Below are 25,929 nucleotides of genomic sequence, written 5' to 3' on the forward strand. Positions count from 1 at the left end.
TTTTCTGGAAGGAGGGTGGAAGAATGGGAAAGGAAGAAGAAGAAAGGGAGAGGTAGTTTACTGGAATCAAAGGCAACATGCTTTCCAATTTCTTACAACCTTGTTTATTTTCCCATTCACTCAACTGTGCATGCAATGAAGATCTATTGTGTTTTCTGCTATGACTTGTAAGTTATGAATCTTACTATAGACTTTAAATTGACCTTGACGCACTGTAAGCTTCATGAGGAGGCTACAGAACACAGCGTTTCCCAAAGTCACTTGACTAGAGAACCCTTTTTTTCCTTTGAACATCTATTTACAACCTCCCAGAATTGCATTCCACAGAACATAGGTTGAAGTAAAAAGTAAAACGGCATTTTTGTTTTGTTCTGTTAATCCTCACCCAAGGATCTTTTTTTTCCCATTGATTTTTTTTTTAGAGAGAGTGGAGGAGAGGGAGAGAGACAGGGAGAGCAGATGCCTCTCCTTAGGCATCTGAAACACCAGCTGCTGCCCCTCCATAGGCCCCTTCCATCAACATTAAACTCATGCTCATCTTGACCCAAACCTCCGGAATGCCTGTGACCAGGGCACGGTTCCTCCCCTTCAGTGCCCAACTGCTGACAGTTTTCTATATTTGACGTTTCACCTCCCACTCATTCCTCGACCCATCACCACCTGGGTTCTATCACCACCACTTACTGACATGGCTCTTGCCAAGGTCAGTCTGATTCATGATGGCTAATCCACTGCTTCTATTTTCATCCTTTCCCAGACGCAGCTGACTTTGCTGACCACCCCTCTCCTCTCTTCCCCTGGCTTTTGTGGGGAGTGTCTGCTGTTTCACCTGTCCAGTATCCATTTCCCCCTTTTGATAACAACACCCTGAGGAGGCACCTCACCCCACTCTGAGTCCACATAGTTTGGGGTTGACTACCCCGCTCCAGGCAGGGGTTATTTCATTCCCCTGGGCTCTAGGGAGTGGCTCAGGGATGGGCATTTGGCCAAAGTTGAACTACTGAGGCTCAAACCTGAGATTTCTGCTAAACTGTTGGGGAAGAGATTCTCTTTTTTCCCACTGGGGTTGCTGAGCCGACAGAATATGAGTCTGGAATTGGAGACAGCCACCTGCCCACTCCATGAGGGGCAACTGACTGAGAAGGAAGCTAACACGAGGGAGGCAGCAAAGCTGAGAGTCCTCAGCTGACGGTGCCACTTGGGGTCCTAGGCCAGGTCTGAAGCCAGTACACCTGGTCTTATCAGTTTCATGAGAAAATCTGTATATATATATATTTTTTACTTAAGCCTTTTATAATTGAATTTCTGTCACTTGCAACCTTAAGACCCCTAAGATGGCTCGGAGCCACATCTTCCCCTGACATGACTCTACCTCTTCACTAACTTTTTCCAAGTGTCTCCACAAGCTCCTCTTCCTCTCACCCCAGACCCATATGTCTGGTCCCTTGTGGACTCTATACCCACTTAAACATGGGTTTAAATCTAAGCTCATAATTATGCCCCACTCTTCCTCTACTTAGGTCCCCACCTCGGTGGATAGCTCCTGTTATCCAAGAAACGTGGGCCTCATCCTTGACACCTTCTTGTCCTTACCTCCTGTTCTCCTTTGGGCAGCTAATTCTCAGTGCTTGGCTTTTAGGTTGTATATTCGGGGAGGATTTTCTAACCTCCAAGCCTAAATGAAGGATCTCCATCTCGCCCTGTGCTTTTAGGGGCACATCCAGAGCCCTAACGGCTTGTGGATTCTTTTCCATATTCCCCATGAAACTCCAAACTCTGTGATTAGCCAGGCCCATTCCTGAAATCACATTATTTGAATAAATGAACACTAGGGTGTATAGGTGTGATCTTGTATGTTGTAAGTATAGTCTACTCTTCTGTGAAAATTAAATATTTCTATATCTCAGAGAGATCTGGAGAGGGCATGGTAGCACGGTATCTGGCATAGCAGACTATGATTTTCAGGGGCTCCAGTGCCTGGATGAGGGTGAGAACCACCAAATTAGCCCATGGTGTTTCTCAAATGGGATTTTTTTTTAATTTTTAAAATTGTATTTATTTTAGAGAGAGAGAGGAAGGGAGAGAGGGAAAGAGAAACAGTGATTTGTTTCCACTTACCTATGCATTCATTGGTTGATTCTTGTATACCCTGACAGGGGATTGAACCAGCAACCTTGTTATATGGGACCATGCTCTAAACAACTGAGTACCCAGCCAGGGCTCTAATGGGATCTTTGTAAATGGGTGAATCAAGCTACCTCCTGTGAGTGCCTTCACCTCTCCTCTTTTAATAATGGAGTCTAGAGCTTATCAAAGGAATGAAGTAGAGCTTTGTTCTTGAACACAATCTATTTCTCTCCTTTTTTTGAAAACTGGGACATCTGGCTGCTTCCAATTTTCTGATACTTTTCATATTCTTCACAATTTCTTAAAAAAACACCAGCCACAGATCTTTGAGCACAAGTACACATTTTTCCTATACCACCCTCCCATCCATCTATCCACTCAGGTACCTACTGGGCCATGCCTGCGCAGGCCCTTGAGAGCACCTCATCCCCAGGGTTTGAACACCCTCTCAATTAAGGCTGGGCCCCCTCTACCATCTCTGGATCATTTTCTTTGAGGAAAAGGAGGAAGCAAAATAATAGCTGACTAGTTCTGCTTTCTGTTCATGTTTCAGCAAGAGTCCCAAGCTCACCATGTTTTAGTGGGGCTCCTAGTTCTTCCCAGTTATGGGGGGGGGGGGGAAGCAGTGGGCCTGTGGCTTCCTGATTCTTTTTCTTGTTCTCAATATGCCTATAAAGGCTTTTTAATTGTTGGAGGCATTTCTGCCCTCTCAGCCCACTCACTCCAGCTTCTTAGTGCTTGTTCATACTACCCATAAGCCTTATTCCCCCCTTGCACATGGACCCCCATTTCCCTATTAACATTATATTTAAATATTTAAAGTTTTAATGTACAACTACTTTATCAAACATTTTATAGGAAAATATCATATCTTGATTTTAGTAACTTGAGTGTTATGAAGAGTGAACATATTTATACATTCATAAGAACATGTAGGGGGAAAACCATATAGGGATTGTGTGCTGGCGAATCCCTTTTTTCTCATGTCTACTTCTTAGTTCCTTTTATCCTTGTGTTCTTTCTTTTAGCTATTTCCACTTCTTCTTCTTCTTTTCTTTTGCCGTGTTTTATTTCCGGCATCCATTTTTTTATTTTAAATTATTGCACACAGATGCAGGAATTTCTTGACTGGCATAAATTGCAGAATTGTGGAAGTTAAATAAATCATAGGATGCTCAGTTTTGGAAGACTCAATTGTTTTATATTTTTATTGAGATACTAGAGGCCCAGTGCACAAATTCATGCATGGGTGGGGTCTGGCTGGCTGGCCCACCCTGGGGCCAATCAGGCAGGCTGGCAGGGCGGGGGGGGGGGGGAGCTGCGAGTGGTTGGCTGGCTGGCCCCACACCCTGGTTAAAATCCCAGTCGAGGGGACAATTTGCATATTAGCCTATTATTATATAGGATAATTCACATACCATAAGATTCACCCTTTTAAAGGATATAATTCTGTGGATTTTAGCATATTCACAAAGTTATGCAACTAATACCACTATCTCATTTCAGAACGTTTTCATCACCCCCAAAATAAACCCTGAGTCCACCAGCAGTCACTCTCTATTCCTTTTGCAATATAGATACACAACTGTCCCACCATCATTTGTTGAAAAGAATATTTCTTCCCCCATTGGATTGTCTTGGAACCCTTATAAAAAAATTTACCATAGATGTATGAGTTTATTTCTGGACTCTCAATTCTACTCAATTGATATATATGTCTAAACTTAAGCCAGTACCACACCCTTGTTTACTATAGCTTCATAATAAGTTTTAAAATCAGGATGTATGAGAACTCCAGCTCTGTTCTTTCTTAAGATTGTTTTGGCTATTCTGGATCCCTCATATTTCTAAATGAATTTTAGGATAGGCCTGTCAATTTCTGTAAAGAAAGCAGTTGGAATTTTGGTTGGAATTGCACTGAATCTATAGGTCACTTTGAGTAGTATTGCTATTCTAAAAATGTTTACTCTTCCAAACCACAAACTTAGGCTGTCTTTCCATTTTTTAAGGTTTTCTTGAACTCCTTTCAACAAAGTTGTATAGGTTTTTTATTTTATTTTAATTTTTGTGGTTAGACAATCATATATTTTACAGAGTGATCCCCCTGATATTTCAAGTAAAGTTGTATAGTTTTAAATGTGTAAGTTTTACACTACTTTTGTTAAATTGATTCCTAAGTATTTTATTCTTTTATATGCTATTATAAATGGAAATGTTTCTTAATTTCATTTCCAGATTTTTCATTGCTAGTGTATAGAAATACAACTAATTTAGTATATTGATCTTGTGTCCTGACACTTTGCTGAACTCATTTGTGAGTTTTAAGAGATTTTTAAAGGATTTTCATAAATCTTCAGGACTTTCTAAGATCATGTCCTCTATGAATAGAGATAAGTTTACTTCTCTCCAATCTGCATACCTTCTATTTCTTTTTCTTACTCAATTGTCTTAGTCTCTGACCTTTTAAAGCCTATACAGTTTCTTGAATGACTTCCCTCTTTTCTCATTAGAAAATTTTTTCTGGGAGAAGGGGATAGGGTGTAGGAGGAAGAAAGCAAACCAGGCTTTTAAAAATCAAAAGTTGCAACTGTGTGGTTTGAATTGATTTTTGGTGAGCCTCGTATCCTCTCAGTGGAAACGTCTTCCCTCACAACATCTGGCCCAGGGATTTTCTGGGGGAAATCTCTGAAATCTGTTATCCTTGGGCTTTGGACACAAGCCTGACTGAGCCCAACACCTAACCTCCCTTGGCTGTTACGGAGCCTAAGATGACAGGCCATTTTCTTTGTGCCCATCTCTTGTTCTTCTCTGGCCAATTCTTCTTTGCTGGTCAGAGGTGGAGTTCCTCTCATTGCATCTTCTGTCTTATGGGAGATAAGAACTGTCAGTGAGACAATAGGTTTTTCAACTGCTCAGCTTCTACCCCAAAGAGACTTTGGCAAGTATCTTAATCACATCTGAAGTCTCCTTTCAGGACAGTTTTGTGATCCATGTGAGGAGGGTCCACCAAGCCTCTCCTTCAGTTCCTCCTCTTCCTTGCACGTGGGCCCCTCATGGTGATCTCTATGCAGAAGTGAGGGTATTTTTCTTGACATTCAGGCTCTTTATCTACCCCACTCAGGAGACCTTTTCCTTAGAACAAGCCGCACACTTAATTTCCTTATTCCTGATGAAGGTCATGGCACACCACGTTTTAGTGGGGCTCCGAGTTCTTCCCAGTTATGGGGGAAAAGGAGGGAAGAGTAAGGTTCTATTACAAGGGTGTGGAATGGCCCTAGCCAGTTTGGTCAGTGGATAGAGCATCGGCCTGCAGACTGAAGGGTCCCGGGTTCAATTCAGGTCAAGGGCACATGCGAGGGTTGTGGGCTGGATCCCAAGTAGGGGGCGTGCAGGAGGCAGCCAATCAATGATTCTCTCTCATCATTGATGTTTCTTTCTCCCTCTCCCTTCCTCTCTAAAATCAATAATGTGTGTGTGTGTGTGTGTGTGTCGAATGCACACCAAAGGCCTTGCTAAGTGGCTTTGCAATAAGTATCTCTCCATATCAGTGCAGGCTTCATTATCAGTGACTTCTTGGGATGTGCAGAAAGCCAGGTGGATAGAATATACTGTGTAAGTATGTAGATAGGTGCACGCCACCCCACAGGCAAGTATGAGCTTCTAGTGCTCAATGGCTAGAAGCAAAAAACACAGGCACTGCCCAGCCTCAGAGAAAAGATAGCTATGGATGTAGGCAGAACCAGGAAGTCAGCACCATAGGCCAACCCCTCTGCTCCCAGTTACGGTGCAGGTCTCTAGAGCAGCAGTTCTCAACCTTCCTAATGCCGCGACCCTTTAATACAGTTCCTCCTGTTGTGGTGACCCCCAATTTCATTGTTACAAATTGAACATAATTAAAGCATAGTGATTAATCACAAAAACAATATGTAATTATATATGTGTTTTCCAATGATCTTAGGCGACCCCTGTGAAAGGGTCGTTTGACCCCCAAAGGGGTCGCGACCCACAGGTTGAGAACCGCTGCTCTAGAGGGTAGTTGCCCTTTTGTTTGGGGCTTCCCTCCCAGGAACTAAATCTCTTCCTCTTAGCTTCACTCTGAAACCAAACTCAGGTCTCTGGTGCCTCAGCAAGCTTCTGACCACCCTGATTTCCTTCTAACTTCACAGGTCCACTTTATGCCTGCTACCCAATGCCAAAGACACTTAGGCCAGGAGAGGTCTCAAGAGCAAGTGACTTTCTGATATGGTAACTCCTCCCTCACCCTGAGGTTGCGCATGGCTCAGTGCCTACTGAGAAGCGCTCCACTTGGGTAGAATCTCTAAGCGTCAGATCTCAAAATTCTTCTTAAAACTATGCTTAGCAATACCACAAAGCTCCGGCCAAATGATGAAGCAGAGAAAAGAGTGAGAAACACTATAATGAATTAGTAAACTGAAAAAAAAAGATCAATTCACGTTCCTCTGAATTGTGCTCCCCTACTTCACGCTTGCTTCTTATGCTGTCTATGGGAGCACAGAGTGAGCCACATCGCATCCAGGTTGGTACAGCATCAGGGCTCCCTAATCACAAAGGGTATAATAAAGTCCTCGTGGTAGACGGGCAACTGCCCGGGGTGCTGTGAACATGCCACCACTAATGTCTGGGATTACTATAATTATAACAATGCCACCTGCTCATCCTTTATCTCTCACTCTTGTACCAATACTTCATTATCCCATATACTTAAAAATTTGTTAGTATTACTAAGACCTTAAATGCATTGTCTTGTCATCTTTCAAGGTACCAGTTACTGTAATATTTCTATGGTTCATTTTGAGTGTCTGGGTTGACATATTATTATTTCCAACATATTATAAGCACCAAAAAAGCCATTTTAAAATTATTTCCTTCAGTCTTGCTTCACATTCAAGTTACTGTCTAGAACAGCAATTTTCAACCTTTTTCATTTCAAGGCACAAAACTAATTACTAAAATTCTGCACACACCAAACAATATATTGTATTTTTTCCAATCTGACAAAAAAATAAAAATAGGTATAATTTTCATTCATTCACACCAGACAGCTATTGTGTCAGCTGTTGTCATTTTTTATTTCACAATCTAAGGGAATAGAGGTCTGTGCCCCTGACTAAATAGTCAGGTATTGCATGTTTTAAAAATTCTTGCGCCACACCAGTTGAAAAATCACTGGTCTAGAACTATATTTCAATATAGTATATTTGCTTGGCTGAATTCATTCATAGAATATCTGTAGGCCTGGACTGAACATATTTCCTGTAGTGACAGCTACTCTATTTGTAGAAACTATTTAGGGTTCTGGAGTGGAGAAAAAGAGGCCACTACTTAATAGCAATGGCATGTATCCAAATATAGATACAGTTTTCTGAACACCTGTTGAACATCAATGATGAAGAAACTGTTATAATTTCCGAAACCCTGGACCCAAACCTTAAATCCTCAGGCACTTTGTTTCAATTGACACAGGATTTAACCCAGGAAAACAAGTTTCCTACCCAAAGAATGGAAAGCCTTAATATGCCAGCTGCTTTAGAAGTAAAATAAGCCTCTTCAAAAATCTGTTTCAAGGTCAATTATTTCCCATTAAAAGTCACTCCCGAGGAAGCTACATTATTTGAACCTTCGGGCATGTACAGCAATTGTTTGCTCTTGGAGACACAGAGGGCATGACAAATATTTTTAGTTGTCAAGGGTGACCAGGAAGAAATGACCCACCTAAGAAATGGAAACTCAGAATAGTAATATGACACTCCCCCTTAGTTGCACTGGGTGCGGTTTGCTACACGCAGCTTACTTCCTGCGGTAGGAGAAAGGCAAGACGGTGCAAGAACTGGATGAGGTGGCCTCTCGACCCCTACCCCCAACACTGTGGTGGGGGGTGGCATGCGACCTCAAGGGAAGGGGTCATAGGCAATACGCTCTACTGTTGCCATTCATTCATTCATTCATTCAATAACTAGTTATGCGTTGGGTACTGTGTTAGACTGAACTCTCCAACTCTGACTCAATAGCCCTTCCGATACCCCACACCACTGCCCTCATTTCCAGCGCTAGGCCTCACTGGCTCACCAAGACGCTGATGATAGCCAGATGGCAGGATAAAGCTAGCCAGAGCAGTGCCTTTCCAAGAACACGGAGGGAGGGTCTGGGGTCCGCGAGAACAGGTTCCCAGACCCTCCCGCCCGCGTGAGGACAGCGGGCCCCTTCCCTGGCGGCCGCGCTCCGGGCGGGCCTGCGGTCACCACGCTCTGACGCGGAACCCGAGGTCGCGTCGATGCTGGCCGGAGGGGGAAGCAGCGGCGAGGGGGCTCCGCGAAAGGGGAAGTGGGCGCTGCAGGAAGCCCGAGGGCGGCGGGAGGCTGGCGGCCACACGCGTACGCTAGGGGAAGACCGCCTTCCGCCAGGTGGTGCGGGGCCAGGGTCCGGGGAGGGCGGCGGAGGGGCGGGGCGGGGCGGGTTACCTGATGAAGGTGGTCTTGCCCGTGCTGTACTGGCCCACCAGGAGGATCATGGGCTTGTTGTCGAAGTCGGCGTCCTCCAGCGCGGGCGAGTGGAACTCGTGGAAGCGGTACGCCTCCTCCAGCGGCAGCACCTTGCGCAGGTAGAGCGAACGCAGGCCGCCCGTCACCGTCTGCACGGCGTCCGCGCCGCCCGAGCGCTCGCGCCCGCCCGCCTGCCGCCCCATCCAGCTGAACATCCTGCCGCCCGTCCGCGAGCCCACCGTCCGCGCCCCGCGCCCGCGCTCTCAGCCCGGCACCGCGCTGCCACGCCACTCGGGGTCTGACCCTCTGGGCTCGCACTGAACTGCCCGAGCGGCGCTCTCCGCGGCTCGAGCTGGCCCCGCCTCGCGCCCTGGCAGCCAATCTCCGGTCGCCACGTCACGAGCGCTCGTTCACTATTCAGAAGGGCTCCCTCAAGTCCTTCCTCATTGGGCCGCTGTCAGAGCCGGTGGAGGTGTCAGCCAATGGAGAGGAGGCCCTTAATGAATTACGGATGACGGGTCCGGGTGGAGGACGGGGGCGGCTAGAGGATGCCCCTCCAGCTGAGTGACGCAGACCCGACATCCAAGGCGCCTTCTGAGTCGCTGGGACTCCGCGTCTGGACCGGTGGCGTTGGCTTCCGGGCGCATCTGAGCTGGCAAAGTCCCCCAGAAAAAACACACAAACAAAACGCACACAAAACAAATACACAAACAGCCCCGTGAGCCTCCGGAGGCTACTTAGTCTCCTGCAACGTTCACTCATCCCCGCCCTATAGACGTCGATACTGTAGACAAAAGTTCAGAAAGTTGACAGGCAGGTTCTTTCTACCCGCTGAAAGGTTATTATTACCTTTATTTTATTGCTGGAGACCTTGACTCACGGACATAATTGACAAAATTTTAAGTAGGGGAAGTGGATTTCAGTCTATTGGACATGTTTCTCTTACTCTGGCAAGCTGTCTCCACTAAATTCTGGATCAATTGAAGGCCATGTGCCCTTAGTTTTCTTTATTTGATTTTCTGTAAAATTGAAGATTTAGTCATCATCCTCATTAATTACCAATTTCCACGTATTGGCATGTTACCTCCCAGCTGACTCCTTTTCAAGTTTAAAAACAACATTTACCTAAATTGGAAGAAATAATTAGCCATCACTTTTGGGGTCCTAGGTTACAGTTTTTGAATATTTCTCAATTGTTTTAGAATATTTCTCAAGCGTGATCCATGGACCCACCTGCATAAGAACAACCTGGGGTGCTTGTTAAAATGCAGATGTGTGATCCTCACCCCAGACCTGCTGAGCTAAAATACTGAGTAGGGATGGAGCTCAACAAGTGCCCCAGGTGATTCTGATGTGCCCTAAATTTGGGAAAATATGATGCACAACAGTACTCCTCAAACTTGATAGAAATGCAGATTCTAATTCAGTGGGTATGTGGTGGGACCCAAGACTCCCCATTTCTAACAAGCTCCCAGTGTTGCCAAAGTTGCTTGTCCGTGGACCATACTTTGAGCACCATGGCTGTGGTGAAGAGAGAACAGGACTTGGCACCAAAAGACCTGGGCCTGAATCCTGATTATATAAATTACTCATGGCTATGTGACCTTAAATGCAATGAGTTATCATTTTGCCTCAGTTTCCTTGTCTGTAAAATGGGAACTCCTTTGGAGCTGTTGTGTGAATTAAATATTTAGAGGAAGTTATATGTAAGCATGGAAGGAAAAAGAAAGCCAAGAAAAAATGAAATTAGATATTGGCCTCATGTCAAAATAAAACAAAGATTGAAATGTAAAAATGAAAACCATAGAATTACTAGAAGAAGGTACAGGTGAAGATTTATAAAATTTTAGAAGGGAAAATTCTAACAAAGCCAAAGACAGAAATTATGAAAGAAAAGGTTGATAGATTTGTCAACAAAAAGTAAAAGCTTCAGCTCTAACCAGTTGCTCAGTGGTTAGAGTGTCAGCCCTCGGACTGAAGGGTAGTGGGTTTGATTCTGGTCAAGGGCATGTACCACAGTTGCAGGCTAGATCCATGGCCCCCATTGGGGTGTGAGAGGGAGGCAACCAATCAATGTATCTCTCTGTCTCTCCCCCTCCCTTCCATTCTCTCTAAAAATTAATAGAAAATTAAAATATAATGGAAAAAATATCCTCGGGTAAGGATTAACAACAAAAAAGCAAAAGCTTTAATATGTTTTAAAACATACATAAAAAAACAAACCCATATAAAAATACCCTAACCATATGATGCAGAAGTTGTGTTTCTTGGTACTTACCCAAATGAGTTTAAAAGTGAATACTAGTACAGGCAATTGCTATGGACCAAAGTTATGGTGGTCCCTCAAAAAATTAAAAATAGAATTACCATATGATCTAGCAATCCCACTTTTGGGTATATATCCAAAAGAATTGAAAGGAGGGTCTCGAAGAGATATTGTACACCCATGTTCATAGCAGCACTATTCACATAGTCAAGAGGTGAAAGCAGCTACGTGTCCTTTGATGTATGAGTGGATAAACAAAATGTGGCATCATACAATGAAATATTATTCAGCCTTAAAAAGTAAGGAAATCCTGTCACATGCTACAATCTAGACCTTGAGAACATTATGCTAAGTAGAATAAGCCAGTCACAAAAAGACATATAGTGTGTGATTCCACTTACATGAGGTACCTAAATAAAATGGTACTTCAATAATTTGAAGTATCACAAGGTTTGCTCTAGATTATGTCTAGCTTCATACTCTGATAACTTTAAGTTCCAGAATGGTCAAAGGCCTGGGCGACATGTGATTACCAGGGGTTACCAGGGGCTGGGAGGAGTGTGAAATGGGAACTTGTATTTAATGGGTGTAGAGTTTCAGTTTTGCAAAATGAAAAATTCCGGAGATCTGTTGCACAACAATGTGAATATAGTTAACACTACTGCGCTATACTCTTAAAAATGGTTAAGGTGGTAAATTTTGTTAGGTATTTTTTACCACAATTTTTTTAAAAAGTGAGTGTATAGGATTTTTGTATTTTTGTAAAAAAATTTGAAGTATCCAATGAGAAGATGAGGATAAACCCCCAAGTAGTAATTCTCTGAGTTTTGGATTGATAAGTGATTTTAGTTTCCTTCTTTTATGTGCTTTTGCATTTTTAGAATTTTACACAATAATCATATTCTTGTTTTACAATCAGGAAATTTTTTTATTGTCCTTAATCCTAAAAGAATGGAAGGAAGAAAGAGAAAGAAAGACTTGAAGGAGTCTGGCCCACAGGATACACCATCCTATCTTGTCTTCCTTCTCTGTCTTCTTACAGCCACAGTGGCGGCTTTCTTGTTCTTGTTCTGCCCTCGTGGAGTGGGAGAGTGGCTGATTCTCCCCAGGGTGGTTATCTTGCACCATTTGCAAGTTGTTTTCTTCTGGTTTTCTTTCTTCAAATGAAACAATCCCAATCTCTGTCACTTTTTAAATTTGAATTCAATTGTTTTTCAGGTTAAATCCTATTACAGACCATTCTATAAGGAGTGCTATTGTTGCCTGGAAATTTGTTGTATTGAATAATTCCTTTTTTTAAAATATATTTGTATTGATTTCAGAGAGGAAGGGAGAGGGAGAGAGAGATAAAACATTGATGATGGGAGAAATCATTGATTGGCTGCCTTCCACACATCCTTCACGGAGCCCGAAACCCGGGCATGTGCTCTGACTGGGAATAGAACAGTGACATCCTGGTTCATAGGTCAACGCTCATCCACTGAGCCATGCCGGCCAGGCTGTATTGAATAATTCTTGAAATAAGTAACTTGGTAATAAGACACAACTTCCTTTGCTATATGAAAATTATAATTGTAATCCTTGTGGAAATTTCTTCCCCCCACCCCCCGCCCGCCTTCATCTTGGTAATTTGCTGGTCACAAGGTTTGCTCTAGATTATGTCTAGCGTCGTACTCTGACAACTTTAAGTTCCAGAATGGTCAAAGGCCTGGGCGACATGTGATGAGATTAGAGAACGTATTTTAGCCTGGGAAGAGCCCCCTTCACTCTCAGACACATCTCTTCTTTTTCTGTGGCAACTTACCCAGGTTACTGCTGCTGCTGGGAGAAGTAGCCTTTAGGAAATGCAGGTGGAGATGTCTAGTAGGTACTTGCAGCAAGATTGCCAATTGTCTATGAATTGTCCTTCATCAGTAATAGAACTGACTTTTAGCTGGGCATGTTGCAAAACGGGTAAATAATTTTCTAGTCTCCATCCTGTTGTGTCATGAGACCAAGTTCTGGTTGCTATGTTACCTGAAGTATATGTGGGGGTTGCAGGAAGTCTCCTTTAAAGAGAAAAAAGTTCAGCCTGGCCGGTGTTGCTCAGTGGTTGAGCATTGACCTATGAACCTGGAGGTCACAGTTAGATTCCTGGTCAGGGCACATGCCTGCATTGGGGGCTAGGTCCCCAGAAGGGGGCATGCAGGAGGCAGCTAGTCAATGATTCTGATCATTGATGTTCCTATCTCTCTCTCCCCTCCTCTCTGAAATCAATAAAAAACACAAAAACACCCCATATATATATATATTTTTTTTTAAATTCAATCTTTCTTCTGCCTTCTTCCATCTTGTAGCCTGGGATATAACTATACAAGGGATGGTAAGTCAGAGAGCTGGAAGGAGCAGGATCCCTGAAGAATCAATGAATTGCCACGCCAGCCCTGGGCTGCCTCCCTGTGGGTTTCTTTTACATAAACGCATTTAAGCCACTCTCTGTGAGGTCCCTGATCGAGATGAAAGTAATTCCTAACTGTTAGGTTAGGTGGCTCAGGAGGCGGCGCAAGAAATAGAGTCCAGTGAATGAGAAAAGAAAGGAAAGGAAAGTTTATTCTGCGTCCCCGGGAGACCCACGTACCCCCAAAGACAGGGCACGTGGATTCACGCCAACATGGAGGGGGGCGCTTTTTTTATACTGCGGTTGGGTGAGGGGCGGGGACATGAGCTGAGGTATTCAGTTGAGGAGGCTTCAGCTGCAGGGGGTCAGCAAGGTATTCAGGGAGAAGGAGCCATCTGTGTCTGGCACGTTGACCTGTGAGAAATCCCAGGTCTGTGAGAAATTCCAGAGGAAGTCCATTGTCTCATCCCATGTCTGTATGTATCTGATCCTGGGCCCTCTCCGACCTAACACTAACTAACACTGGAAGTGGAGTCTGTGGTAACAAAACCTAAAATGTGACATTCACTTAGTGGAAGAGGACCAAGGTCCACTTTAAGGATCCATTTATTGCAGTGTGAGATTTAAACGTTGGCCACATGCCTCCTTTCAAGAGATGGAATCTTTGTCCCCTACCCTTACGTCTAGGCTGGCTTGTGGACGCTTCTGCCAATAGAGGAAGTGGTGCTATGTGCCGTCTGAGGCTAGGTCATAGTACTCCATGCACCTGCCACTGTGTAACTCACCCTTGGAGTCCTCAGCTGCTGTTTAAGATGACCTGCTATGCCAAGACCACCGCTCTGGGGAGGCCACATGAAGGTGCTGTGACAGGCAGTCAGTCAAGCCCAGCCTGCTCTTCATCCTCCCAGTCTTTCCAGCTCAGGCACCAGATATGTGAATGAAGTAGCCATCTCGGCAATGGATCCTTCAGCCTTATCTGTTCTCGATCCCAGCCACCTGAGGCCCCCTGAGCAGTTAAAATCATTTGAGCTGAAGCCCCCCACCTGGAGCAGATAAGAGTTGTCCTTGCTGTGCCCTTTCCAAATTCCTGACCCACAGAGCCTGTGGGCATAATCAAATGGTGGGGTTCTTTATGCCTTTATACTTTGGGGGGTTTTGTTGCTCAGCAATCGATAACGGAAACAGCTGGTAATTCTTATGATCTTGTTAAGATAAAAGTTTAGTTTTCTTTCACCGAAAAGAAGTCCAGGGCTAGGCAGACCAGGACTGGTTTGGTGTTTCAAAGTCAGCAAAGGCTCAGGCCCCTCTATTCCCCCTGCTGCCCGGAATGTGGACACAGTGGGTGGAGCTGCAGCAGCCATAATGAACCGGAAGGGAAACTTAAGGATGGCAGCTGAAGTGAGCCTGGGTCTTTGATAAGAAATACACTTCTGCCTGGTTTAAGCCACTGTAATTTTAGGTTTTTTGTGTTATATAGCAGAAGTAATGCTAACTGGTATAGAATTTGAACACATGAATCAAGAACTTAGGAAATTGGTTAGGCTACAGTTAAAGGTTTCAGAGTTAAGAAACGGTAGTTGAAGTCCTGGGTGTATATGAGATTGCTTTAGGAGAGCATAAAGTGAGAAGAGAGCTAAGGAGAGAACCTCAAGGAATACTAGCATTTAAAGGAGAACAGGGAGGTGAGGCCAGGGGGAGGACTTGAAAGTAGGAAGAAATCTAAGACAGAAGGTATCCAGCAAACCTGGCTCCTTCCACCCTGGCCGGTTTGGCTCAGTGGATAGAGCGTCCGCCCTCAGACCAAAGCAGCTGTTCTCAACCTGTGGGTCGCGACCCCTTTGGGGGTCCAGAACCACTGGACTAAAGGGTCCCGGTCAAAGGCTTGTACCTTTGTTGCAGGTTCAATCCCTGGACCCGGTCAGGGCGTCTGCAGGAAGCAACCAATCGGTGTGTGTCTCTCTCATCGATGTTTCTCTCTCACTGTTTCTCCCCCACCTACCACCCTGTCTAAATATCAATGGAAAAAATATCCTCAGGTGAGGATTAACAACAAAAACCAATGAAAAAACGAACAAACGAACATCTGGCCCCTTCCTTCTAGGGCTGGGTTGGCAGCCCCTTATGTATGCCCTTGGGTATACAGCTAACATGGAACTTTCTCTTTGCATCGCAAGGCTCTGTTTCCATGTGGGCCTCCTACTTGGGACCAGAAGGAAGCTCCTTGAAGTGTGGGGTCAATTGATAATCCTTTTCATTGTCCCAGTGCCTACAACAGTGACTGGCACAGAACGGGAAGGCAATAAATATTTGCAAGCAGAACTGAATTGAACTGCTGTTGGCAAGGAAGTCATGGGAAGGGAGGGTTTCAGGAAGAAGGGAGTGGTCAGCAGTGCCAAATGCTGAGATCAAGTAAGATAAGGCCTGCGAACGCCATATAACTCAGTGTATCTGGAAACTGGGAGGACACTGGTGACCTTGGGGAGAAGTATTTTCACGGGGACATAGAAGCAGAACACATCTGCTGTGGGACAGGGTGACTGGGTTGCATGGCAGTGTGGTATGCTGGCCGCTCTCCTGGGAAGGAAAAAGGAGACAGCCACGAGGGACCCTGGGCGAGAGAGGAGTTTTATTTAACTTTTCTATTTAATCATGTTGCAGGCAGAGAGCAGGGAACCTGGGGAGGGAGCCTGACTCATTTCCCTGCTCTGTAACACCGCCAGCATTGTTTTAGAAGCGAAGTCACTATTCATTTAAGTTCTCAAATCCGTATAAAAGTCTTTTTCTGATTTCCCCCTCAACCCAAAACTCAGTCCCTGGAAAGTAGAGGCTGTTCACTGGCTGCGACCACCATGCACGGAGGAATCGCGCAGCTGGTGCTGCTGCCTTCCTTCCTCTCCATCAGCACTTCCTGAAAGCCATCGGGGCTCAGACAGCACGGGTCAGCAAGAGCTGGTGCTCCACTGGTGGCTGACATGGCTGCATAAAGAGAGGGGCACCCCAGCACAAGGAGGCAGGGGCCCCTGCAGGAGAAAAGGGCGATGCCCAGGCGAGGGGGTTGGGACGGAAATGTCCTTCTTAGACCTCTGGCTGTGGCCAGGCAGGAATGAGGGCAGGAGTTACGTCTGTTTTATAGCATCAGATAATGGAAGCGGTTGAGTCAACAGCATTTGCCCACATGGCCATTTTATTCCGTGTTCAAATAATGCAATCGTTTCAGAAACCTCACTCTACCTACTTTGATGAATCCTACCTTGACCTTACAACAAACAGGTCTTGCCGGATGGCTCACTCTGGTAATTTAAGGAGAGCCTGTTTGTTGCTGATGAAGGAAAAGATGTCAAAGTGGAGGCAACTGGCCGCCGTGGTGGAGGGAAAGGGCTGCGTCACAGGTTAGCATTATGGGAGGGAGGGCCAGGGGCACCAGGTTTGCAGGTCCAGGAGCCCCGTTTATCAGTGGCACAGGGGGGTCCATTGTTTATGCTTCCCAGGCTGTTGGGAAAGTTTGGCATAAATCCACACCTCCCACACGTTAATATGCATAGGCATCCCCTGGGGGTGGGCATCTGGGCATGGAGAGGAGGTGGGAATCTCCTTAAAATGTAGATTGATTCAGTGTGGCTGGGTAGGGCCCGAGATTCCGGATTTCCAACCAGTTCCCCATCACACCTTGAGTAGCAAGAATGTAAACTGGAAGCCAGATTTTCTAAACGTTTGGTACCTGTCGCCACTTGTCTCCTAACAAAACTACAGGATTGCTTAGGGAGCACGGTGACTCAGAACGAGGACACGTCTTCCAGGTCCGCAGGGCTTTGTGCAGGCCGCATGCCTTTCTGGTCACACCTTCTACCCACCTGGGCATCTCAGTGGCTCAGGTTACACACTGTTTAAGTTCCCAGCCTGGTGGGAGGCCTGGATTCTTTGATTTGACTTCTGTGTCCCAGGGCTTTCCCAGCGATTCACTGGAAACCGTCACCAAAGGGGCTTTTTCTTTGGGGCTAACCTAGTCCTTTCTGGGTGGATCCTTCTTAGCTTTGTTCTCTCAGGGTGACTCGAAGAGCTAGGATGTGCTGGCCGTGGTGCTTTCATGATAAATAAGAGGAGTCCCATTTAGAAATAAATAACCCCGTCTGGGAAACAGCGGGGAGGGTGCGAAGAGAGCGGAGACCTGCTCCTGGGGCAGGTTGGTCGGCGAGCGTTGGCTTCTGGGAGTGGGCGGCACTGGGCAGCATCGCCCACCCGCTGCCGGACTCCGTTCACCTGCCTCAGCGCCCCTGAGCTGCACCCAGTTTCCTGTGCCATGAATCTGCGTTGCAGACTTGGGCTTTGCCAGGCATTTCATTGGAGCTGAATGCTCAGAGAGGGCTGTCCGGGCGGGATCACGGGAGTCACCAGTCCTGGGGCTCTGAGTGGCTACAGAGGGGCTGCTGAAACCTGCCACCGGTTTGGCTTTGTTGTTGAACAGACCAGGATGTCTCTAGTGCTCCATCTGGATCTTCTAGCATCACCCTCCCTATTAATATCCTGATTAATAAAAATAAAATATAATTACCTACAAAATTCACAAGAATATAGTTGCCTTAAATTTTAAAAAGTGCTTTCCAGAGAACCCAGAGTGCCTCTCAGGTCCTCTGTGCATCCCCATGGTCCTCCATTCCAGGAGGCGGGGAGGAACAAGAGAGGGGGGTGGGGGGCTCTGAGCTCCAGCCCGGAGTCTGAGGTTTCTGGGGAACCAGCCTCCTCCTCAGACATTGCTTTTATTCTCCACACTCTAGGCATGTGTGGGAGCCTGTGGCTACTGGACCCTGAAAAAAATTCCAGTGGGTATAAAACTCCAATACATGCCTTGTTATTTTCCTATGGTCTGTCTCTCTCTCTCTGTGTCTCTCTTAACTTTTTCAAATTTTTATTTTTTTGATAGAAGGTCCAGGCCAGCCTGCCAACAGCCCTTGCCAGGGAGCCCAGCTGGCTGCGCGGGCTGGTCAGCCCTGATGGGATCCGCGCCTGGGATGGTGGAAGCAGACATAGGGTCCACGCAGCTCCCTGGGTCCGAGGGACGCTGGCTCTTCAGGAGTTTCTTCTTCTCCACTGCCATCCGCAAGGCCTGGAGGAGCTGGTCTTTGTTGTTCAGGATGTTGTACTCGCAGAGATTCACCAACTTGTCGAAGGCGGCCTCCGTGTATGTCAGTTCCTTGGTGGCGTAGGGAGTTTTGGGGCCATAAATGTCAACCTGGCCCTTCTCCAGCTCCTCGGGGCTTCGCTCCACACCTGGAGGCAGCAGAAGGACTCGCTATAGACTCTTACTATGTTAGGTTGCAATGACTTGCGCCCTACCTCTCCCCCAGCCCACCTCTGCGTGCACGGGCACACACACACACACACACATGCACACACACACGCACACACACACACAGGCACACACGCACGCACACATGCACACACACCTCCAAGCTCCTGGGCAGGGACACAGCTTGCCCACCTTAGGATTGCCCTAGCATGAACACAGTGCCACAACCATAGCTGGATCTCAATAAATGCTGAGTGACTGAGCTTGAGAGTACAGTTTGACACTGCCAGCTCATGGAGCTGTGGGGAGGAGGTGTCTTTCCTTTCTTGCCAAACCAAGATTGGCTCTGACGAGCTCAGCCAGGCTTCCTGTTAGTGCTATTGGAAGATGGCATACGTTTCAAGACGGGAGCTCTAGTCCCAGGCCCATGGGCAGTGGTAACAGAGCTCCCAGGCAGCTTACCTGGGGCCTTGTACTTTTGGAAGGTGTCGCTGATGAGTGGGAAGAAAAGCACGATGGGAGCATCAGGCTCCTGGGAGTTCTCCATCAGGTAGCATTCCTTGAGGTTACTGTTCCCCTCCTCTTGGATGTCATATTTGGGGAAGGGGATGTTCTGCACCGTGCAGTACTCACAGGTTTGTTTCATTGGCTGGGATAGCACAGGAGGACATGTGTGAGTATTAGAGGGGGTGGAGGTGGATAAAAAACACAGAGCTCTTAGATCCAGCCTCCTGATTCCCCAGCTAACAACTCCGGTCTCCAACTGCTTGGCCTATTTGTGCTATTTTTAGAACAAAGCCAGGTCAGAACAAAGGGCCGGAGGCAATAGGTTGGTGTGTGTCTAACTGCAGGCTCCTTCCCCACGTAAAATGGACAGAAGCCCTTTCCATGATGTCCCCCAGACACAGACCTGGGTAGACGTGGGTGGCAGCCTGAGGGTGACGAGCTGAGCCATGGACAGCCCTGGCTGGCAGGCTCTTGGGGGACAAGTATGGGCTTTCGAACTGACAGCATCTCAGGGCTGCCAAGGACTCTGAAAGTCCTTGCATGCGTGGACTGTTGGGGATGGACTTTGTAGATGTAATGTGACAGGAAGAGCAGTGGACATAGAGCATCAGAATCCCCTCCGCGTGTCCCCCTCTTCCGTGCTTACGAGCTGTGTGATCTTAAGCAAGCCGCTTACCCTCTCTGTGCCTCGTTTCTCAGCCACAACATGGGAATAACAGCAGTTGTGCCATCTACCTCAGAGCTGGTATAAGGATCAAGTGAGAGGTGTGTAGGAAAGGACGTTGCCACCCATTTACAAACTTAGGTCATTATCACGGTCATAAATCTATTTACACCCCCCCTTTCCTGGCTTTAGGATAGGTCTATATTAAAGTAGACCCCAAATCAGCTTCTTTCCCTTAAAAGGCCAGAACATTTCAAAAGTAAATAAAGAAAAACCTCCTCTGGTCCTAGTTCTTTAGTATAATTACATGAGGGTCTTATTCCCTGGAGAAGGGATATTACAAGCTCTTTGGAAATAGGACATTACAAGCCCTTGAAGTGGTATAAAACTTTAGAACTGACTGGGCTCTATTAAGGTGAGGAGTGAGGAAATTTTTTCCATTGATTAAAAAAATTTTTTAAATGTTTTTTTTAATTGATTTCAGAGAGAGAGAGAGAGAGAGAGAGAGGAAGAGTGAGGGAGAGAGAGATAGAAACATCAAAGACAAGAGAGAATCATCGATCAGCTGCTTCCCGCACCCTCCCTCTCCCCCACCCCCACCCTCTATTGGGGATCAGGCCCAAAACCCAGGCATGTGCCCAGACCGGGGAATGGAACAGTGACCTTCTGGTTAATGGGTTGATGCTCAACCACTGAGTCACACCAGCCAGGCTCCACTGACTTTTAGAGAGAGTGGAAGGGAGCAGGGAGGAGGAAAGAAGGGAGAGAGAGAGAGAGAGAGAGAGAGAGAGAGAGAGAGAGAGATAAACGTGAGAGAGACACATCGATTGGCTACCTCCCGCTTGAGCCCCAACTGGAGCCAGGGATTGAACCTGCAACTGAGGTATATGCCCTTGACTGGGAATCAAACCCAAGACCCTTTGTTCTGTGGGCCGATGCTCTAACCACTTAGCAAACCAACCAGGGCTATTAAAGCTGTTTTTTAAAACTTCTTTTTTTGCAGCTGAAGAATCGCCAAATACGGCAAACACTCAGATGCAAGAATTGGAATTAGCTCAGTGAGTCTTCCCAGAACCCTGGGCGGGGGGTGGGTGCGCACTGCGTGTGAAAGCAGGTGGCTGCCCCTGAGGCTTGGATGGCTCCCTTCACAGCGTGCACTGCAGCCTGAGTTTCTGTGACGCTAAATCTTGGCTCACGCTCTGGCCTGTCTCAGAAGAGGAGAGCCTTTTATTGCCACACTTGCCTTTGTCTGGGACCCGGCACAGTAATTGAGATGGATGATGAGGTCGGCTTTTCTCTCTGGCCTGAGGAGGGGTGGGTAGCTGGAGTTGACAAAAAACGCAGTGTCCAGCAGACACAAGTGGTTCACGGTCTCCGTCAGCTGGTTTGGGAAGCTGTCAAGCACAGTGTCTGAAATCCAAGGCTTCCAGTTATCATCACACCTGCCACCCGGATCTCAGCAGGTGGTCAGAGGGCCCTGGTAGGGATGGAGGGCCCTGCCCAGAGCTCATTCGCCTCAGCCTGGACTTTCAGCCCCCCCATGCCTGTCCAGGATGCCCAGGTGAGTGGGTGCCCCTCTGGGTGGGCTGATGAAGAACAGCGTTATCTTGGGGTTTTAGCAAGTCTTTTATGGCATAAGCACAGAAAACCCGCTACGGCTCAGCCACAGGGCTTGTGGGGTAGCAGGGGCATAAGACTATCCTATAATTTGGCACAAACTCGGGGCCCAGAGCCAGTGGCCCTTTCTGCCCTGTCAGTGAGGACAAGGATTACTGGGCCAGGCCCAAGCAGCCGTGGCCCGATAAAACACTAAAGGTGGTGGGAAATCTACCTCAGAGCCTTACTGTGGTGGGGAGGAGGCACTGAGCTGAAGCTGCAAGACCAAAGTCTAAGGCCTGGCTCTGCTACTTCCCACTTGGGGGTTCCTGAGCTGGGCCATCCCTGCCCAACTCAAGGTGGCACCATTCACAGGAAAAGGTGCCCTCAGAGCACAACTACAGAAAGCCAGGGCCCACATTTTCCCATCTGTAAAATGGGCCAACTTCTGCTTGCTGGGGTTGTTGTACAATTCAATGAACTAACTACGTATACCACTCTGCCCACTGTTCAAGACCTCACCCAGGAATATACCGGGGTGGGGGGTGTCGGGGGGGCATCTGCCACACGAGCTCATGAACATGCTCTGAGGAGTTTTTGCATCCTATCTCTATGGCAGCCTCAACATCCACTTTTCCTTCCTCCAAACAGAGGCAGGCCTCACTGGCAGGTCGGGGTACCTTTCCACTTGGAGAACTGGCCGTTCTGGAGGTAGCCGGTGTGCAGCTGCAGCCCCAACAGGAAGTTGTGGAACTCAGACACGAAGGACCGATAGGTGAGGATGTTGCGGAAAGTATTGGAGAGCCACGACCCTGGGATCACTACCGAGGTGTCCAGGGCGTTGGCATCACATTTGGGGATTTCCGGAAGGAGCGGCTCATCTTCTGCAGGCGACAGGGGGATGGAGAGCAGGTCACAAGAGTTGGGGTCCCCAACTGCTCAGGTGGAGCCCTGCATGGTGGCCCAGCACCCAGGGGTGAGCCACCCACACCTTCACACCTTCTTGCCTAGCTCTCAAGACCCTGGCATCAGAGCTGGAGCACCCAGGTGAGACAGAACAGGGGTGTGGGGGGGTGGGGGGAAGGAGGGTGACAAGTAAGGAGGGGTTCCAGAGAGGATGGTCTAGATGAGTAACCCTTAACTGTGCTCATAGATCCCTTCCCCTTCAGCTCTCCTGAGTGCCACACACTACGCAGTGGGTCCATTTCCTAGACCACCTGGAGCTGGCTCCCGGGGGCTTGTGGCTGGGCCTCAGCGCATATGTCTTCACCTACAATTACCCTCCCTTCCAGGCGGGGAAGACCCTCTAGCCCTAGCTGCCTTCCGATGATTGTGGATCACAGAGATGGTGTTAAAACATGTGGCAGGTCGACGAGTCCTCGGTTTGTGACCCACGGCTCCCCACCACCCCCTCCTAGTACCCAACCAAGAGGGAAAGCCAGTGGGTCACCCACCGATGTCTTGCACTTTCTCCCTTGTCCACCTGTGGAAAAACTCTTCTGAAGATTTGGCAAAATTCCAGGCATCGAGCAGGTTCACGGAGAAGATGCTGCTCCACAGACCTAGGGAGCAGGGCCAGCTGTGAGCAGCTCTGTCCGAGAGCTCCAGCCTCACCCAGACACTGACTACTTCCGCCTTGGCCTTGATTCCCACTCCAAGTCAGGCTGCTCAGAGGCTGGGGCAGACTTTGATGTCCCTCTGCCCACCGTGTAGCTCAACCCAGACGACTGATGCCCCCCAGCGCTCAGCTCTCCTCCGCCCTCCTCTCAGAGCTGGGAGAGGGTACGAAGGTATATAAGGCACTGGCCCAGCAGTGACTTAATGCTGACCGGTGCAGGCTTCAAGTTCAAGTCCAAATGCCCACTCTTGCATCAGTTAATACACTAGTATAGGATAGTGCCTGGCACATGATGAGCACTTGATAAGTGTAGTGCTATCTTTTATTATCATAATTTTAAGATGCAACCATTAATAATAACACGCATATGAAATCTTTCATATGCGCTGACCCATTTGGATCTATAAGATAGGTTTTTACGCTTAAGCCCAATTTACAAATGAGAAAACAGGCTCAACCGGCTCAGAGAGTTCAAGCTCCAGTGTCTTAACTGCAGATCTCTGAACCACACCACATGCCAACAGCATCGGTGCTGAGAGGAAGGAGAGGCCGCCACAGGCTGGGGGCTTCTGGGAAGGCTTCACAAAAGCTATGGGGCTGGATTTGGACCTTCTGGGATGGGCTGGACTGGGATAGATGGAAGAGAGGGGGTGCAGACCAGTTTAAATAAGGGCCTAACTCTGGTGAGCACGTAAACATGGGTCTGTTTTTTTAGGTCGCCCTCTGGTAGGTGAAGTCCAGACCCTGGAGGGGAGAACGAAGTGAGTGGACGTTATAGTCAGGGCCCTGCCCTCAGCGCACCTGCCTCTGGAGGAGCAGGGAGCACAGGGCTGGGAGCTGGGCCAGGCTTCCCTGATGACTTTGACTTCAGCCTCTGATCCCCGCTGCCCCCTTGGGTCCCGGGAGCTAGGTTAGTCCTTGGCAGCAGGCGTGTGGCTGCCTGGAGCCAGAGGGGAAAGGGCTGGGAGTTCCAAAAGCTTCCATCTCAGCCTGCCACTCCCAGTCTCACCTGGGACAATTCCTGGGGGAATAGAGCCCGCCTCCCTGTCATTCTCTAACTCACAGGCAGGGCCCAGCTCAGCCTGGGGCAGGGTTCCCGGGGGCCTCCCTGGCAGGAGTCACCTAGCAAGTAGCACATCCGAGACTCTGGGATCCTCCGCATCAGCCGTCCCATGAAGAACTCAGAGCCGAAGAGCTCGGTGGGGACGAAGGCCCCGTACTTCTGCATGCCCACCTCGTACGGGGAGAACTCGCACCACTCTGCGCAAACAGCAGGACACGGTGTCAGTCTTGGGTGGTACAGCCACGCCTTCCATCCCGCTGTCTGAAACTGAGCCCCCCCGCCGCCCCCCCGCCCCCTAGGGAAGACCTGGACAGTGAGGCCACAGTTCCCTCACAGGACCATGGGGTGCCATGGCCAGGCAAGACAGTTTTGCAACCTGCACGGCACATTTGCTCCTCAAAACCAGATAACAGGGACCCAAACTGACCCCAAAGTAGGGCTGACCCTAAAGCAGGGCAGGTCTCTAAAAGAGCTTCCCCATGCCCTGACCGGTTTGGCTCAGTGGATGGAGCGTCGGCCTGTGGACTGAAGGGTCCCGGGTTTGATTCTGGTCAAGGGCATGTACCTTGGTTGCGGGCACATCCCCAGTAGGGGGTGTGCAGGAGGCAGCTGATCGATGTTTCTCTCTCATCGATGTTTCTAACTCTCTATCCCTCTCCCTTCCTCTCTGTAAAAAATCAATAAAATATATTTTTTTAAAAAATAAAATAAATAAAATAAAATAAAAGAGCATCTCCTGGGCAGCTTAAGAAATATCTAGGATCCTTTCCCTCCTGACCTTTATTTCCTCCTGTCCCATCAAATTGCCACCCAGGCAGGGGACTCTGTACCTGTCTCGGCTCCCCCACCATCCATACCCCAGGGCAGAAAGGGGTAGCAAAGTCGATTCTTCAGTTGTCAGGAGCACCTTTTGATGTGGAGGTTGGCAAAGATGTGGGGGCCTGTGTGTGCTGGGTGCAGGGTGCCTTTCCTGCTGAAAAGGGGCCCCCTGGTAAATTGCTAGTCAGCAGCGTTACCTCTGAAATCCTGGTTGCTTACATCATCCTTGACATTGATGGTGAGGTAGATGGGCAGGGGGTTCTGGCCATGGCTCAGGGCAGCACGCTGCTCTGACAGTTTGCAGTCATTTCTCTGCGGGGGAACAACATGGTTCAGGAAAAGAAGCTGCCAGTTCGGGGCATCACGGAACAAGGGCACAGTCGGACCTCCTGAGCCCACCAGGGGGCTTTGTGGGCCCTGGCGGACACTAGTTAAACCTGCTTTTAAAATGCACCGGGAGAAGGTACACTCATCCTTGGACTGTTCACCACCCCAGACATGTGGGTGGTGTGGGACTGGGTCTGCAGTTTAGGGCTGTCCCTCAGAGCCCCAGGGTTCTCCTGGTGTCTCGGGAACCAGAGAATGAAGAGGGAGGAGTGGAAGAGGCAACCACTGCCCCTCTCCTCCTCATATCTTCCACCCACTCAAACTGGAGCAGCTCCATTTTTTTTTTAATCTGAGGAATTGCTGTTTATTTCTGTTTGTCTTTTTACTACTAATTGATCAGCCAGCCCATCAAAGAGAAAAGAGAAGAGCAGGTAAAGAAAACAGACACTTCCAGATTGAAAGAAAATGGGTAGAGGAAGCCTGAAAATAATTTCTCCCAATTTAAACAAACAACAAAACAGATCCTGATAGACCAGCTACCATTTATTGAATGTTTACTTGTAGGCAGGCACCAGGCAATGGTCTCTCTCTATACGTCACATTTATTTCTCTCATCTCTCTGAAATAGATCTTATCATCTCTATTTTATTGAGGCTCAGAGAGGTTGAGTGACTTGCCAAGGCCACACAGCAGTTGGTACAAATTTGTGATTTAAATGCAAGGTCATCTAACTTGTATTTGCTATTAATCCCACACTGTCCTGACTCCTCCTGAGCCACTG

General features: G+C 47.8%; 2 protein-coding genes across 2 annotated transcripts in view; both read right to left on the bottom strand.

Moving 5' to 3' along the window:
• The window catches only part of EHD4 (EH domain containing 4), an 83,718-nt gene extending 74,796 nt beyond the window's left edge, over positions 1-8,922 (bottom strand). The window contains exon 1 of the mRNA XM_006093062.3: positions 8,607-8,922. Coding sequence (XP_006093124.1) covers positions 8,607-8,842 — 236 coding nt within the window. The 5' untranslated portion in view covers positions 8,843-8,922. The remainder of the gene's footprint in view (positions 1-8,606) is intronic.
• A 7,511-nt stretch (positions 8,923-16,433) lies between these two features.
• Positions 16,434-25,929, bottom strand: part of PLA2G4E (phospholipase A2 group IVE) — a 38,067-nt gene continuing 28,571 nt past the window's right edge. Inside the window, exons 14-20 of the mRNA XM_014459479.2 lie at positions 25,019-25,133; positions 24,062-24,199; positions 22,776-22,883; positions 22,002-22,205; positions 20,969-21,135; positions 19,017-19,203; positions 16,434-18,535 (exon numbers count right to left, since the gene is read on the bottom strand). Coding sequence (XP_014314965.1) covers positions 18,174-18,535; positions 19,017-19,203; positions 20,969-21,135; positions 22,002-22,205; positions 22,776-22,883; positions 24,062-24,199; positions 25,019-25,133 — 1,281 coding nt within the window. The 3' untranslated portion in view covers positions 16,434-18,173. The remainder of the gene's footprint in view (positions 18,536-19,016; positions 19,204-20,968; positions 21,136-22,001; positions 22,206-22,775; positions 22,884-24,061; positions 24,200-25,018; positions 25,134-25,929) is intronic.

This window comes from Myotis lucifugus, unplaced genomic scaffold (assembly GCF_000147115.1).
Source record: "Myotis lucifugus unplaced genomic scaffold, Myoluc2.0 scaffold_109, whole genome shotgun sequence".
Taxonomy (NCBI): domain Eukaryota; kingdom Metazoa; phylum Chordata; class Mammalia; order Chiroptera; family Vespertilionidae; genus Myotis; species Myotis lucifugus.